The 15,929-nt window shown below is 36.4% G+C and overlaps 1 protein-coding gene across 2 annotated transcripts in view; it reads left to right on the top strand.

Moving 5' to 3' along the window:
- MRE11 (MRE11 homolog, double strand break repair nuclease) overlaps positions 1-15,929 on the top strand; it is a 68,035-nt gene that overhangs the window by 18,971 nt on the left and 33,135 nt on the right. Inside the window, exons 7-13 of one of the 2 annotated variants that reach the window (XM_004265466.3) lie at positions 677-791; positions 4,755-4,940; positions 5,428-5,599; positions 7,209-7,289; positions 10,454-10,580; positions 13,147-13,247; positions 14,474-14,647. In XM_004265466.3, coding sequence (XP_004265514.1) covers positions 677-791; positions 4,755-4,940; positions 5,428-5,599; positions 7,209-7,289; positions 10,454-10,580; positions 13,147-13,247; positions 14,474-14,647 — 956 coding nt within the window. The remainder of the gene's footprint in view (positions 1-676; positions 792-4,754; positions 4,941-5,427; positions 5,600-7,208; positions 7,290-10,453; positions 10,581-13,146; positions 13,248-14,473; positions 14,648-15,929) is intronic. The other variant, XM_033420356.2, reaches the window with a different exon arrangement.

Below are 15,929 nucleotides of genomic sequence, written 5' to 3'. Positions count from 1 at the left end.
TCCCAGCCCTTCCCTAATCACTCCATAAAGTAGCAACCTTGTCCTCCCAGTGATAATCCCCATCTTAGCATCCTGACTTTTGTCCCTTTTATAATATTTAAAATTGCAATTTTCATGTTTAATTGTTTTTGTTGGTCTCCTTCACTAGACTAAGGTGATCCTTTAGGGAATAGGAAGAGTTATTTAAAAGTCATTAAATTATTAAAAAGCACAGTATTTTTATTTAAAAGCATAATATACATAAGACGATTATTTTTAAATACATTTTTAATCTCATCCCCTGTAATAGCTCTTCCTGTGTATTTTACAACGTATATGTTAAATCAAAAGTACATATATACTTAGAATAAATAAAGGGAGAGTGGAAAACAATATTATTAAAAATTTTAATAAGAATTTGAGCATAGAAAACTCAAATTTTTATTCCACATTTTCCAGATCTTGAAAGTATATATGCTTGACCTGGAAAACATTCTTCAAATGCAACTAACTGCTTAGCAGCTGTCAGGCATGAACCTGGAACATGTTCATTCGTAACTAATGATATCACATTTCAAATATCTCTCTAATAGGAAAGTGAAATACTCAGAGAAGCACATAATTTAGAAGCAAAACATATTCGTTTTTTAAAACCGAGTAAGAAACCACTTTTAAAATAATGTAATATCCATTTCAGGATCCATTCCAGATGAAAGGCTCTATCGAATGTTCGTCAACAAAAAAGTGACAATGTTGAGACCAAAAGAAGATGGGAACTCTTGGTTTAACTTATTTGTGATTCATCAGAACAGGTAAAAGTAGTCTCTGAAAATTTTTGAGTCAAGTTTTGAGGTTCCCCAAATCTCTGTTTCCAAGCTTACCTATTTCAGTAAAATGCTCCTGATGCTTTGAAAGTTGTCAGTGCAGGATCAGGCAAGACTTCGATATGCACTGTGTGACTGCATCTTGAAATTGTTTTCAGTATATATTCATACTTACAAAGAATATTTCTAGCATATGGATAAGAAGAACCATAAAATGAATAATCCTAAATTCAGAAAGAAGTGGAACATTACCAGTACCCTACCCCATGCCCTTCCCTGATCACACGTTTTTCCTCAAACTCCAGAGGAAGCACTATCTTCAATTTTTATTTCATCTGTCCATAGCTTTTCTTTATTGTTTAATCACATACACATTCATTATGAGTATTTTTTATTTAGTTTTGGTATAACTGGAACACCATACTTTATATTTTGCAGTTGGATTATTTTCTTCAACATTATGTTACTAAGATTCATCCATTTTGATGCTTAAAAGGGTAATTCATTTTCACTGATGTATACAGTTCAGCTTTCTCTCCTCTTAGTGAGTGTTTTGTATTATTTCCAGATTTTTGCTTTTTTAAACCTTTTTGTTAGGAACATTCTTAGAGATTTTTCCTGGTACATATATACAAGTGTTTTTCCAGAATATTAAATATAGCTAGATCAACTTTCTTTTGTTAGTAGTTTTAAGAAATTTAATCTGTTGGCAGGGTGTAGGTTTGATTGAAAGGAATAGAGATTTGAGGAAGCAAGATTTATTATGTGATCATTATAGTAAAAAATAGTGTGAGATGGTAACAGTGATGGTAGTGAGAATGATATGTAAGGGACAAAGCTGAGAAGTTATTAAGGAAGAATCTAAAGGGGTTTGGGGCCTGATTATATAATTTATTATTTATTGAACAGATATTTATTGACAGCAGAATATTGTGGTACTTACCCATCACTGGTACTCGGTGAAAGAAAGGCTTTAGGGGGCAGTCTTGTGTTGCCTTATGTATATTCTTGAATAAACAGTGTAGTTAAAGGAGGAGCAGTCCAGAGTTTTGATATGTGTGGTCTCCATATAACAAACTGGGAGTTTGCTTCTTCTCTTGCTGAGGGCCTTCCAGCTCTGCTACACTTTGTACTTTCCCAAGGTAGGGATAAGTCAGAAGGAACAATTATCAGCGATTCCAAGCCAGAATGAAAGTTTGGAATGGCAGCATTGGTAAGGGGAATGGGTAGTATAATGTTGGTATGGCTGGTTACTGGTGATGTTAATAATCTTGATCATTCAATTAAGGTGGTGTAGACCAGGTTTCTCCCCTGTAGAGGTCCCATTTTCTACTTTGTAATTAATAAATATTTGGGGAAAAATACATTGAGACTATGTGAACATCCTGTTTCAACTTAAACTTTTGCCCACAAATTTTAGCATCCATTGGTGGATCTTGTTTCCAGCAACTAATACTGTGGTGTTGTTTCTGATTTTTTTTTTCCCTCATTCTTTTTATAATTATTAATTGAAATTCTTCTGTTAGGCAAATTTGTCCCTTCTCATTTATTTACTTATTCATTCATTCATTTATGTATGTTACTGTGAACTCAGGGATGTTTATTTAATTCTTTGAGTTATAATCCAATCCTTTAATTTTTTGATGTTGTTTTTGTTGCTCAGGTTGTTTCAACTCTGACCATTGGGAGCTTTTTTACATTGGCTTCTATGTCCTTTCAACATGCCCTCTTCCTTTTTGTTTTTTGAGCATGTCCTTAACCTTCTAGTACCACAAGATGCTCCTGGCTCATCTTGTATTTTTCTCCTCAAGCCCTGGAATCAACCACTTCTCCAAGGAGTCCTAATTGCTTTTATTGGAGAGTGGTATTTTGAAACCCAGATATGGCCACTAAATGTGCTTATTGCTACTGTCGGTCTCTTAGCCCTCATGACTAGAGTTAAAGAAATATATGTATATTCACTAATCCATGCATACATGTCTGTATGTATACATGTGTTAAAAAAAAACACAAACAAGCACGAGTTCATACTGATTCGAATCCAGCCCTACAGGATTCATTTTTGTCTTTTCTTATTTGTGACTTCTTTCTCTAACAGTTAGAAACCTTGATTGTATTATCTATGGTATGTTTACTTATTTTTTTCAGTACTGGTTGACATAACAAAGTAATTTCAAAATTGCTGACCCATAGCTCTGTGAGAAACAAATTTGCCAGCTAGGGTACAGTGTTTGTATGTTATTTTAGTCCTTAGCCTTACTATATCTAGTCAAAAACACCACTTTCTAAAGTTACTTTGGTCAGTTCCTTTTCCCTTACCCCTTCATTGTGGTTATAATGGTTTTTTTGTAATTCTGTTAGGTTCATTTGTCATCCTCTGCATTCTTAGGTACTTCTTTTGTTACTGTTTTCAGGGTATTATAAAAAACAGGTTTTCTCATATTAAGTGAGAATTCTTGAGCCTTTTACATTTTACTTTATTTTCCATTTGTTTCTATATGTGGACCATTCTCTTGCAGCAAAAGAAGGTAAACCCTGAGCAATTTTGTCATGCAAACTATTTCCACAAAGATGTTACAAAGATGTTACTAGGTCACAAATCAGAGTCAGCCCACCAGCATAATCTTCCCTTTACCAGTGCTCCATTAAAGCATAGTTACATCATGTCGTATTTGAGTTATTCTGCATTTCTTCAGTAATTGTGATAGGATCATAACGTTTTTTACATAAATATTCCTAGATACATGAGCTTCTCTGATTTCACTTCCTGCTCTTCCTTGCATTCATTCTGCTTAGCCACGCTGGTCTCCTTGCTGTTCTTGAACTCACTGAATACATTCCCACGTCAGCACCTCTGCCATCAGCTCATCCCTCTGCCTAGGACTTTCTTCCCATGCACACCTGATCCCTTTTCTAAGTTCTCTGCTCATTTGTCTCCTGTCAGAGATGCCTTCCCTGACCACCCTTTGTATAGTAGCCTCCCTTTTCCATGTAATTTTTCCCTTTATTTTTCTTTATAGCACCTGTCACTACCTGACAAATTATATGTGTGTGTGTGTGTGTTTGTGTGTATGTGTGTGCATGTGTGTGTGTATGCATAAACATATTGTATTATTGCTAATTTCCCCCACAATGAGCAAGGACTTTGTTCATTGCTATGTCTTCAGTATCTAGAAGAGACCTGGGAAACCTGACACATAGTAGACACACAGTAAATACTTGTTCAATGAATGAATGTCAGTTTGCCTTAAGTGAATGCTGGTTGAAGTATTTGAACACTTTTACTTAAATTATCAGTGATATAAATCAGTATTAGGGAAAACTTTTTTTTTTTGTCTTCCTCTCTTTGGGTTTTCACATATCTTTTAATAATAGCAGCTAATCTAGGTATAAAATGAGAGTTTGAAAATCACATATGCATACAATATTTTATTTAATATTGAAAACTCTTATCTCTGTGTAAGACTGACATTCTCATTATTTTTATAGTCAATAAAAGAAACATGTTATTAAAAAAATGATGGAACATATTTAGAGTTTTGACTTTATTTTACAAAGCTTAGACTAACTCACTTCCCATTTTCTGTACGCTGGTATACACTCAGACCAATTTATAGGTTTTTACCATTTTTAGAGCTCACGCTTTTCTGACTTTCCCATAGGGGGAGTTATTCCTCTCTAAAGCCTTTCGTGATCTGCCTCTGTATGTAGAATCGACTGCTTTCTCCTTTGAGGCTTCTACTTGTCTGTGTCCTGCAAGTTCGTAAACCCTTTGAGGGCAGGAATTAGATACTGTCTTTGCATCCCCAATCCCTTGAAAGTTTCTGGCATATAGAAGGGATGTAATAAATCTTTAGTTAATGGAGAAAGAAAGATCTATACGGACTTATTATGAAGTTTTTCTGTATCTCTGGACATTTATAATATTTATTTTTAAAAATCTTGGCATAGGAGTAAACACGGAAGTACTAACTTCATTCCAGAACAGTTTTTGGATGACTTCATTGATCTTGTTATCTGGGGCCATGAACATGAGTGTAAAATAGCTCCAACCAAAAATGAACAACAGCTCTTTTACGTATCACAACCTGGAAGCTCAGTGGTCACTTCTCTTTCCCCAGGAGAAGCTGTAAAGAAGTGAGTAATTATTATAGTTTTTAAATCAATTTAAGAAAAATTTGCTATGATAGTCTAACCATCTCATAGGCTCAAGGTACTGATGATGCTGTTATTTATATGATAGATTTATTCATAAAGATTGATCATTCAATACAGTCTTACTGTTTGCCCAGATTTTAAGCTGTTTTCAACAGGAGAAGATCCCAATGGTATTAATGATTTTGCCGCTCATTAGGCCAATTCAAGGCTAATGTTTTTATTAATTAAATTTTAAGTTAGAGTGCTGTAGGAAAAATGATGTATGAATGGATTTTATTTTGGGGAAGAAGAATATTTAAGTTTTTTCCTGTGATACAACATTAAGATTAAATTACTAAAAATACTTTTGAAGGGTGTGATTTTATAAATAATTTGTAGAAATTTAGAAATATGATAGTTTTGATGTGCACATTTTCCTGAGGAAGTTTGCAATGTGACTACGCTTTCATTCCCCTCCTCATTTCAGACACGTTGGTTTGCTGCGTATTAAAGGAAGGAAGATGAACATGCAGAAAATTCCTCTCCGCACAGTGCGGCAGTTTTTCATGGAGGATGTCGTTCTGGCTGATCATCCAGACATTTTTAACCCCGATAATCCTAAAGTAACCCAAGCCATACAAAGCTTCTGCTTGGAGAAGGTAATTCTTGTAGATAAAGGTCAGTGAGATCTGCTTTAGTTGAGAGGTTATTTACCTTGAATTAAATACTTCAGTAGAGTAGAGGGAAGTCATTATATTTGTTACGTTCTCGTGAAGCCTGTAAGGAACCACTGTTGTTTTATAAATGAGTTCAGTTGTATCAAATTTTTTTCTTTTTTTTTTTTTTAATAGGGACTTCCCTGGCAGTCCAGTGGTTAAGACTTTGCCTTCCAGGACAGGGGGAGTGGGTTCAATCCCTGGTCAGGGAGCTGAGATCCCACATACCTGGTGGCCAAAACACCAAAACATAGAACAGAAGCGATATTGTAGCAAATTCAATAAAGACTTTAAGGATGGTCCACATCAAAAAAACAAAACAAAACAAAAAAAAACTAACATCTTCCAGAGGGAGGAATGTTATAAATAGAAGAAACTTTGTTTAATTAAGCCCCTCTCCCAGATCCTTTCCTCCTTCTCAAAAACATATACGTAATCTTTTCTCTCTTTTTATCCTAATTTGATAATTTGTTCATTTTATTAATGAAAGCAGGCAGTGGCTTTGATTGGAGAATGGCAGCATGTTATGGTAGATGAGGAGAGCCTTAGCCTCTCTCCTAATCTCCATTACGCTAATAATCTCTATCACACATCCCTTCACCCTGAAATCTCCCTCCACATAAAATCTTAAAATGTGTGCTATCACCTTGTCACTTCAGTGTAAGTCCCATACCTCCCACCATGCAGATTGCCATCCCTAAACCACTGCGGAAATTCTAGAGCCACTATGAAGTTGGGTGAATGCATTTAATAATATGGAACTTGACAGCTTAATAACATTAATTACTGACACTTATTCAGTTCTCACGCTGTGTAGGCTCTTCTGCTTTGCGTTTTATTCTTATAAAAATCATGATAATGATAATTATCACTGATATTCATTGGCAGCGTATATATTCTGGACACTGTTGACAACATTTTGCATTTAATCCACTGAATGATGCTACAGGTAGGTAGAGTCTACCATACACATTTTATAGAAAGAGGAGCTGAACCTTAGATAAAGTAACTCGCCCAGTGTCACAGCTTACTAGCAACATGTAACTCATATAACTGGAAAGTTTAAGAGTTTGCTGGTTTCAGAATGACTAGATCCAGAAACTCAAATTAAGACTGTAGTTTTCTCTGTTTCTGTGTCTAGTTCTGTGCCACCTAGTCTGATGGTTTCTGTCTTAAGCTTCGCTATAAGGAAGGCATTTTCACGTGGTGGCCCACAGACTTACATTGTCCTTACAGCTGAAAGAATCCTTTTTTCCCAGTAGTTCCAAATAAACCCCTAGCATTGAGTTTCTCTGGACTGAGGTCATGTACTTGTCCCTGAACCCAATCTCTGAGGCCAGGGAGAAGGAAAATGAATGGATTTGTCTTGGCCTAGTCAGGGAGCCCGGGGTCTCTCAATCTTGGCACAATTGACATTTTACTGGGTAACACTTTGTTGTGGGAGCTTGTTCTGTGCATGGTAGGATTTTTACAAGTCCTCTCTGACCTCAACCACTAGATGCCAGCCGGTAGTACCTCTTCCCCCCAGACATGACAATATCTTTATTTTGAGATTGAAGAAATGCTTGAAAATGCAGAACGGGAACGTCTGGGAAATTCTCGACAGCCAGAGAAGCCTCTTATACGACTGCGAGTAAGTCCTCTTTAGATAAATTCAACTTTATTGATTTTCAGAGGAGAGTGTTGTACAGTTTACATGTATATTTTGGGAAAAGTACCAAAGAGAGTACGTATACTAAAAAGAGCAGTCATCGTTGGTGGAAAAAATAATAAAGCAGCCAGGATTTGATTTAATCATAGTTTCGTTTTGATAGGTTTGGTTTTTTTTTCTCTCTATTTTTCTCTTTTTCTAAGTAGTCTATTGTATTTGATACGTTGGCTATGCTCTCTGACTTCATCGTTTACTGTTCCCTTCTCTCCCTCCCTTCCAGACACTTGGCCTTCTTGTAATTCCTCAGATGCATCAGACATACTCTCACCTCCTCCAGATCTGCTCAGATGTCACCTCAGTGGGCCCCAGCCTAATTAAGATTGCAACCCCCATACCCTCTCTCCAACACTCCTGATTTCACTTCCCTTCTCTACTTTTTCTTTTCTTTTCTTCCCACAGCACATCCTCCTAACCTACTACACCCAATTTATTTATTTTGGTTATTGTTTGTCCTCCGTTACAAAACTATCAGCTCTGTAGAAGCATGGAACTTTGTGAATCTTCTTAACTAATATATCCAAAGATCCCAGAACAGTTCCTGACACATAACAAGTGCTTGATAAATATGTGGAAAGAATTGATAAGTATTTGACAGTATTAGAAAAGTCTTAAGAAATTGAAGTGTTTCCTGTGCCTATAAGCCTGCTTATCTTTTCTATCATGATACATACAAACAAATAACAACAGACTTTTTTTTTTGCCCCTCTGCCTTTCCCTTCTAGCTCCCGCCCTTTCTGATTTTCTTTCAAAAAAATACATTGTCTATATTGCTCATGTAATACTCTCTTCCTCAATCCACTATAATCAAGGCTCTGACCCCACCATCTAAGGTGGAAAAGATGACCTTCAATTGTCAAATCCAGTAGATTTTTGTCATCTTACTGAATCACTCTTCGGCATTCTCTACTACGAATGATGTTTGTCCCTTCCTATCTTTCAGTTAGCCCTCTGTTCAGTCTAGGCATATGGTCACCTATAGAATGACAACTCCCCAATTTTTTTTTTTTTTTGCGGTACGCGGGCCTCTCACTGTTGTGGCCTCTCCCGTTGCGGAGCACAGGCTCTGGACGCGCAGGCTCAGCGGCCATGGCTCACGGGCCTAGCTGCTCCGTGGCATGTGGGATCTTCCCGGACCGGGGCACGAACCCATGTCCCCTGCATCGGCAGGCGGACTCTCAACCACTGCGCCACCAGGGAAGCCCCCAAAAGAAGCCTTTCTTGACTTCCCTTCAGAGTCGTTGCTTCTTCCTTTGTGTCCTCAGTCTACTTTGTACATACTTCTTTTTTTTTTTTTTTGAGTTTGCCAAGAAAGAGAATGGCTTTATTACATCTCCCTATCAGAAGATGTAATAAAATGTTATATATACATATATATGTAATAATGTTTTATTACATTTTTTTTTTAAGTTTTTTTTTTGGCTGCACTGCACGGTGTACATACTCTTACAGCACCATCACATTCTGCTTGCAATTACTTCTTTACATAGTTTATCTTCCCAGTCAGCTTGTGAATTTCTTCACAACCAAGCTACTGTTTTACTTATGGTGGTACCCCTGGCCCTTACCCCTGGCCCTTAAAAGAGTGCCTACACATTGTGGACACTCAGTAAAGTTTGCTTAGTGAACGAGCTTTGCGACTTTTAGGAGCAGAAAATTACAAATAAAACTAGGCTGGAGTACAGTTGTTAAAAATGTCTGAAGAGTTTTGGGGAGGCCCAATAGCTTGAGCATTTGGCATTTTCTGTTTTAGAACATGGCAGCAGCTGTAGAGATGGTCTGGGTAACAGAAACATAGTTGCTTCGGGGGAACCACATAGTTCTCTTTATCAGGGCAGAAGGTCCCATGTTCCTCATCTGTGTCTGCCTGATACCATTAGAACCAACCAGACTTGAATTGAAAATTGGCATTCCTTTTTCTAAACACACTAAATTATTAATTCATTAAGGAAACAAAAGAACAAATATTTTCACGTAAGTAGTATTCCAGACGTACATTGTGTTGGCTAGAGGACGCTTACTGATTCACTAATGCAGTGAACAAATGTATGTTGAGTACCTTCTTTCTGCATGCTGGTGGGCGGGGAGGAGGGCCACAGTGATGGTAAAATAGACGAGGGTTCCAGGAGGTGGAGGTGTGAGGAGAGACAATAAACAAATAGTGAATACATGAACAAACTCTTAGCTAGTGCTAAGTATGATGAAGAGGGTAAGTGGGGTGGAGGTTAGGAGTAGTCTGGAAAGGCTGGTGATGTGGTACAGTGCTGATTCCCAGAGCATACTTTGAGAACAGCTAGTTTAGGAGAACAATTATATCTCTTAGAAAGAGATGTAGTATTTTTCTTTGTAAAGAGCTTGGTACCACCATAGACTTCTTTAGAAAGAGCCTGCCTTGAGAGCAATTATTAGTTCTTTTATAAATAGAAACAGTCGGCCCTCTGTACCTGCACTTCTGCATCCACGGATATGGAGGGCTGGTTGAACTCCGCCATTTTATATAAGGGACTTGAGCGTCCACAGATTTTGGTGTTCTTAGGGATCCTGGAACCAATCCCCCGTGAACACCGAGGGATGACTGTACTGTGTTTTGAAGGAAGGTGATCATTTCTCAAAGCTCACAGACTAGCTTCTTTTCTTCCATGGATTTTCCCAGCATTTATTTTTGTCTAGTGTAAAAGCTTATCCCTACATGATAGACCAATTAACAAATGCATCTAGGGCCAGCATTTTGTTTTGGTAGAGAATCTCCTTCTGTTTTAAAAGTTTAAAAAAATTTGTTTAGAAATTTCACATCCTTTTCAGATGATATTCCTGGTACCTAGACTGCTAGTTTTATCATGGGGAGATGTAATTTTCTGACATTGTGGGAATTCTTACTGTATCTTGATTCCATCAAACAATGTTCTGCCTAAGTGTAAACCTTTGAAGTTTTATTTTCTCAGTAGAATAAATGGTATAACATCATCATGATCTTTAAAATGAATTGTGGAACATTAACATAGTAACTTAAAAGTATTACACATAAACATGAATACTGAAATTGGTGATCTGTTTTTTCCTAGCCTTCATAGCTTATTCTGTATTTCCAGGTGGACTATAGTGGAGGCTTTGAACCGTTCAGTGTTCTTCGCTTTAGCCAGAAATTTGTGGACCGGGTAGCAAATCCAAAAGATGTTATCCATTTTTTCAGGCGTAGAGAACAAAAGGAAGACACGGGTAAGCTAGTTTATCTTTACAAATTAAAAAATGCTCTTATAGGCTTCACATAAATCAATCTCTAGTAAAAGTATAAAACAATAATGGAAAATGTTTTATTATGATTCTTTCTAATATCTCAGACGAATAAACTGATAATTGGAATAATTAAATCTCTTCTAAAAATTAGATAGAAATCATTTGTAAACTTGTGGATATCAATAAAGAAATGAAGCCTTTCGTAGTTTTTTTAAAACGTGCTGCTGATTAACAACATACTTTAGAGATAAAGTGTTTAAATATCTACTGTTTACTATACATTATTAATGTTCAGAGAACATGCTCTCAAATTTTGCAGGGCTAAATATTTCAGCTTTACAGTGTACAGTGATTTAAGAAGACTCTAGTCTTTTGAAATAAGAGGTGTCCCAGAATGTTAAAAAGATATGTACTTAAGGGCTTAAGTTTGATGTTTCTATTGATCAGATAATTAATTTCCAATTAAAGTTCATAAAAACGAATTGCCCTTATTTTAGCATTTATCAAAAACAGGTCATCTGACTGAAACAGTGCTTCTTCTTAAGAAGTATTGGTTCTTTTAAATACAGAGGCTCATCTCCTTAGAGCTATCGAGTCAGAATTTTCATAGAAAAATATGGCCCTTGTTTACATGTACGCTACCTTGATTTTTATTAACCCCGATTTAATGAGCTTCTGTTTTTCATAGTGAAATTGTGATCACAATGGTGTGTGCTGTTAATTCAGCCTGAAATAGTCATTTGGCTATTTAAGTGGAGCTCATAGAATACTGTTTTAGGGGGGGAAAATCCATATCAGAGAATGATATTTTTATGCTATGAATTTTAGCTAGTTACTTACTGATGGTGATTTACTTTAATTGTCCATCCTTATCAATTCCTTGAATTTTTGGGGTGTAGCATTTGTGAGAATGTGGAGTATAGAACCTAGTACTTTGTTACTTGAGTTTCATCCATTGTCAGTTTTGTTCTCATGATCCCTTTTTTGTTTAAACATTAATTGCTGAATGGAAACAGTGACCCTTTTGTATATCTTATCGAAAGCATGAAATTGTTTGTTGTTTTGGCCAGCTCTGCTACTTTAACTACATGTGTGACATCATGCAAATTACTTAATCTCTGATGTTTTGTTTTCTTGTCTACAAAATCAGGATAATAACTGTGCCTGCCTCACAGGATTGTTGTGAGGATTAGATGATATACTGTGTGTAAATGGTCTTAACATTGTGTCTGGCGTAGTAAAATATAGTAATCATATTCATGAAGCAATATTAATTCTCCTATCTTGAAATTCAGAAAAGATTTATATTCACTTGTCCTCACCACTTTGTAAGAGGCACACTGAACTTTGTGCCTCTTTACCCCCTAAGCCATTGCATAAACTTTTCCCTCTGCCTAAAATACTTTTTCTTTTTCCTTTTTTGCTTAGTAAGTCTTATTCATTCTGCAAGTCTTTTTTTTTTTAAATTTATTTGTTTTTATTTTTGGCTGTGCCAGGTCTTAGTCATGGCACGTGGGGTCTTTGTTGCAGCATGCAGGATCTTCAGTTGCAGCATGCGGACTTCTTAGTTGCAGTGCAAGTCTTGAGTCAAATGATAACTGCGTTTGCTATCTGCATGTTATTTTCAGCCTTCTTTGAGAAGAATTAATTTATTTCTTCTCTGTGTGTCATATTTTCTGTTCTTACCTCTGTTGTAGCACTTACCATCTTGTATTGTAATCATTTGCTATTATGGGCGGCATCCTGTCATTTTATCATTGTGTTTTCCACACCAGGTCACACACATGCTAGAGAGTTAATATTCATTTCCCTGACAAAGGTTATGAGCAGAGCACCTACTGGACCCTATGCTTTTTGACTTCTTGCCCAGTATTCTTTTTATTCCGTACCTGCTGTTTTTTGAGACAACCATCCTGCCTAGGAATGAAGCAAATGTGCTTTAAACCTACTTCCCATTTGTCTCACAGAATATTAAAAAGGTTTGTGTTTAATGGCCAAGATTTAATTAAATTAATAATTTTTGCTGTTTCATCAAGGACATTCTTATGTGAAACTGGCTTTTTGTTTTGTCTTGTTTTGAACTGTGAGTACAAAGTGATGACTCTCAGTAGAACTCAGAGACACTGCCTTGACTCATCCCAAGGAACCGGCAGTTTTACCCACGACTGCTTTTGTATCATCGGTGCAAATGTCAATACGGTGGAAGAGATAAATAACGTCTTAGTATTATTATGAAAGTACGTTTGACCTTAAGCCCCCTGAACCAGTATGGGGGACTCCCAGAGATCTGTGGACCACTCTGTGAGAATAGCTCCAAGAGACATACTACTTGGAGATTTGGAAAAGAAATACAGACTTTGGGGAAATGACTCTAGATATTAGCAAAAATGACATGTTTTTGCCTCAAAATTTACTGGGTTGAGCAAACTGACAGTTGATAAAGTTTGGCCATACCTCCTTCACTGACAGCAACCTTCAGTGAGTTTGGGCACTTTAACATTAAAAGAGAAACTGCTACTTTTTTTTTTCATGGACTTCTTTTTTCTAGGAGAAGAGATCAACTTTGGGAAGTTCATCACAAAACCTTCAGAAGTAACAACTCTAAGGGTAGAAGACCTTGTAAAACAGTATTTTCAAACCGCAGAGAAGGTAATTTCTTAGTTAACAGTTCTCAGTTTAGATAATGGCTATCTTATAATAACAGATTTTAATTTAAGATATGTGTAATTGATAGTTTAAACAAAATGAATCCTCAGACTGTCTCCATGAAGTACGCAGGGTGACAATTACATTCATTTATAGTTATTACGTATCAAGAAAAATAAGTGCTTAATTAATGTCAGTCATTAATATTGTTATTATTGTGTCTATTATTGTCAGTGTTGTTATCCTCTTTCTTTTTATCGCTACTACCTAAGTCTGAATCCAGGATTTAATTTTCTTGCATCTGGATGTAATTTCAGAGTTACTTTATTAATAAGCCCCTGGATGGTGAAGCTATTCTTAGTTTTGTGGGTATATGCCACTTTGAGATCCTCTGGTTGTATTAGCTTCCTACAGCTACTGGAATAAATGTCCACAAACTTGGTGGTTTAAAACAACACAGGTTTATTACCTTACAGTTTTGTAGGTCAGAAACCAGACACTGGTCTCACTGGACAAAAACTGAGGTGTTGTCAAGGCTGTGTTCCTTTCTGGAAGCTGTAGGGAAGATTCCATTTCCTCATCTCCTCCAGCTTCTGGAGGCACCTGTGTTTCTTAGCTCCGGGCCCCCTTCTTCCATCTTCAAAGCAAGCAACGCTGGATCTGTCTGGCCGTCATTTCCCCGGATACTTCTCTGTGACTCCCTTCTTCGGCCTCCCTCTTCTATTTTCAAGGATGCTTGTGATTGCACTGGACCCACCTGGATAGTCCCTGATAATCTCCCAGTTTTGTAGCAGCTGGTTAGCAACCTTAATTCCATCTGTAACCTTAATTCTCCTTTGCCATGTAACATATTCACAGGTCCCAGAGATTAGGATGTGGACATCTTTAGGGGCCATTTTTCTGCCTACCACACTGGTTAACCTGCTCTCTTAGTCATCAGCTGCTATTTCTGGACTCTGTGTCCCAGCCTCTCAGGCCTCTGCATTTTCACAAGTCCTGTACTCTACTCCTGTTTCTTGTTTTTACTTTGCTTTTTCTGGCCCTTAATATTTATCAGTAGGCTTAATTACCGTCCATTGATTTATTTTGCTTTGCTGTGTTTTCCCTCCAATAACTAGATGACTTTTTTGTCTTCTTCTCTGGTAAAATTATTCTGTAATTTTCCTTGCTTATACAGAATTGTTTTGTAAGGAAGATGCTGCATCCAGTGATTTATATGTCTCTTACAGAACGTGCAGCTCTCACTTCTAACAGAAAGGGGAATGGGTGAAGCAGTACAAGAATTTGTGGACAAGGAAGAAAAAGATGCCATAGAGGAATTAGTGAAATATCAGTTAGAAAAAACACAGCGATTTCTTAAAGAACGTCATACTGATGCCCTAGAAGATAAAATCGATGAAGAGGTGAGTAACTAATTTGGGGTGGAAAATCTATTGTTTAGATAGTCTCTCCTTAAGAGTAGCTCTAAGTTTCTTTCTGGTAAATCACTAACTTCACTGATTTGTTTAGTTTCCTCATCTATAAAATTGAGATCATAAAGTGAGGATTAAATTAGAAAATGTCTAATAAGTGTCTAGAACACAGTCTCAAATATGATTGATACCCAGTGAATGTTAGTTTTGTTGCCCATAGCTAGTATCTTCTCTTGAAGATCATGAAAGTGCTTTAAAATGAACCTCATAGGGTGAAAATGTCTGCTTATCTCAATTTTTTATTAAGTTTTGATTGAGATTTTGAATTTCATCTAGGAAATGCAGTCCCTCTGAGCATAAAAGCAGAGGAAAATCTCTTTAGATTTGACTACATAAAATTTTTAAATGTTTGCATGTCAAATTGTCAAAAAACAAAATGAGAAGGTATTGACATGGAGAAAATATTCGTGTGTGGGCAGAACAAAAGGTTAATATTCTTACTACATTAAAGGGCTCTTATGAATCTTAAGAAGAATATTAAACATTTCAATAGAATAATGAACAGAGGACCTGAATAGGTGGTTCACAAAAGAAATATAAATGGCTAATAGGCATATGAAACTGGTATTTAACCTAGGATAATCAAAGAAGCTCAAATTAAATGTATTTTTTATCTATCAAAGTGGCAACAATTTGAGAAAGATACTTAGTACTCTGCTGGTAGGAGTATCAGAGTTTGAACAGCTGCAATGAAAAGCATTTTTGCCTTCTTAAGCATGTCAAGAAGCTTAAGATTTGTCCTTTAACTCAGCCCTGGGAGATTTTCCTAAGACAATAATGAGATAGAGATTTAGAATGGGGAGTAATTTATGTCAGTGTTATCTGCAGTGGGGAAAAGTTGGAGATGTTTTGGTAAAATAAATGTTGGCACATACACAGTATGGAATACTATGCAGCTATTAAAAATTACAGTTTTGAAGAACATGCAAAAGTATTTTCAGTGTTCAGTGGGAAAAGAATTCCAAAGTGGTAAAACTATACACAATGTGATCCCAGTTATTTTTATTTTATATGTGAGTGGGTGCGTGTATGCAAAGAATGGAAGAAGATATTCCAAACATTATCAGTGGTTATGCTCAGGTAGTGGGATTATAGGGGATCATTTCCTGTATTTTCCAAATTCCCTCTGAGCAGAAGAACACAATGTTATGTTTAAAACTCATTCCCTTTTACTTTTATTTTTGTGCTTTTAGTCATTTAACATGATTCTTTT

This window comes from Orcinus orca, chromosome 8, assembly GCF_937001465.1.
Source record: "Orcinus orca chromosome 8, mOrcOrc1.1, whole genome shotgun sequence".
Taxonomy (NCBI): Eukaryota; Metazoa; Chordata; class Mammalia; order Artiodactyla; family Delphinidae; genus Orcinus; species Orcinus orca.
The sequence above is the reverse complement of the archived record's forward strand: the minus strand, read 5'-3'. Positions and strand labels throughout refer to the sequence as shown.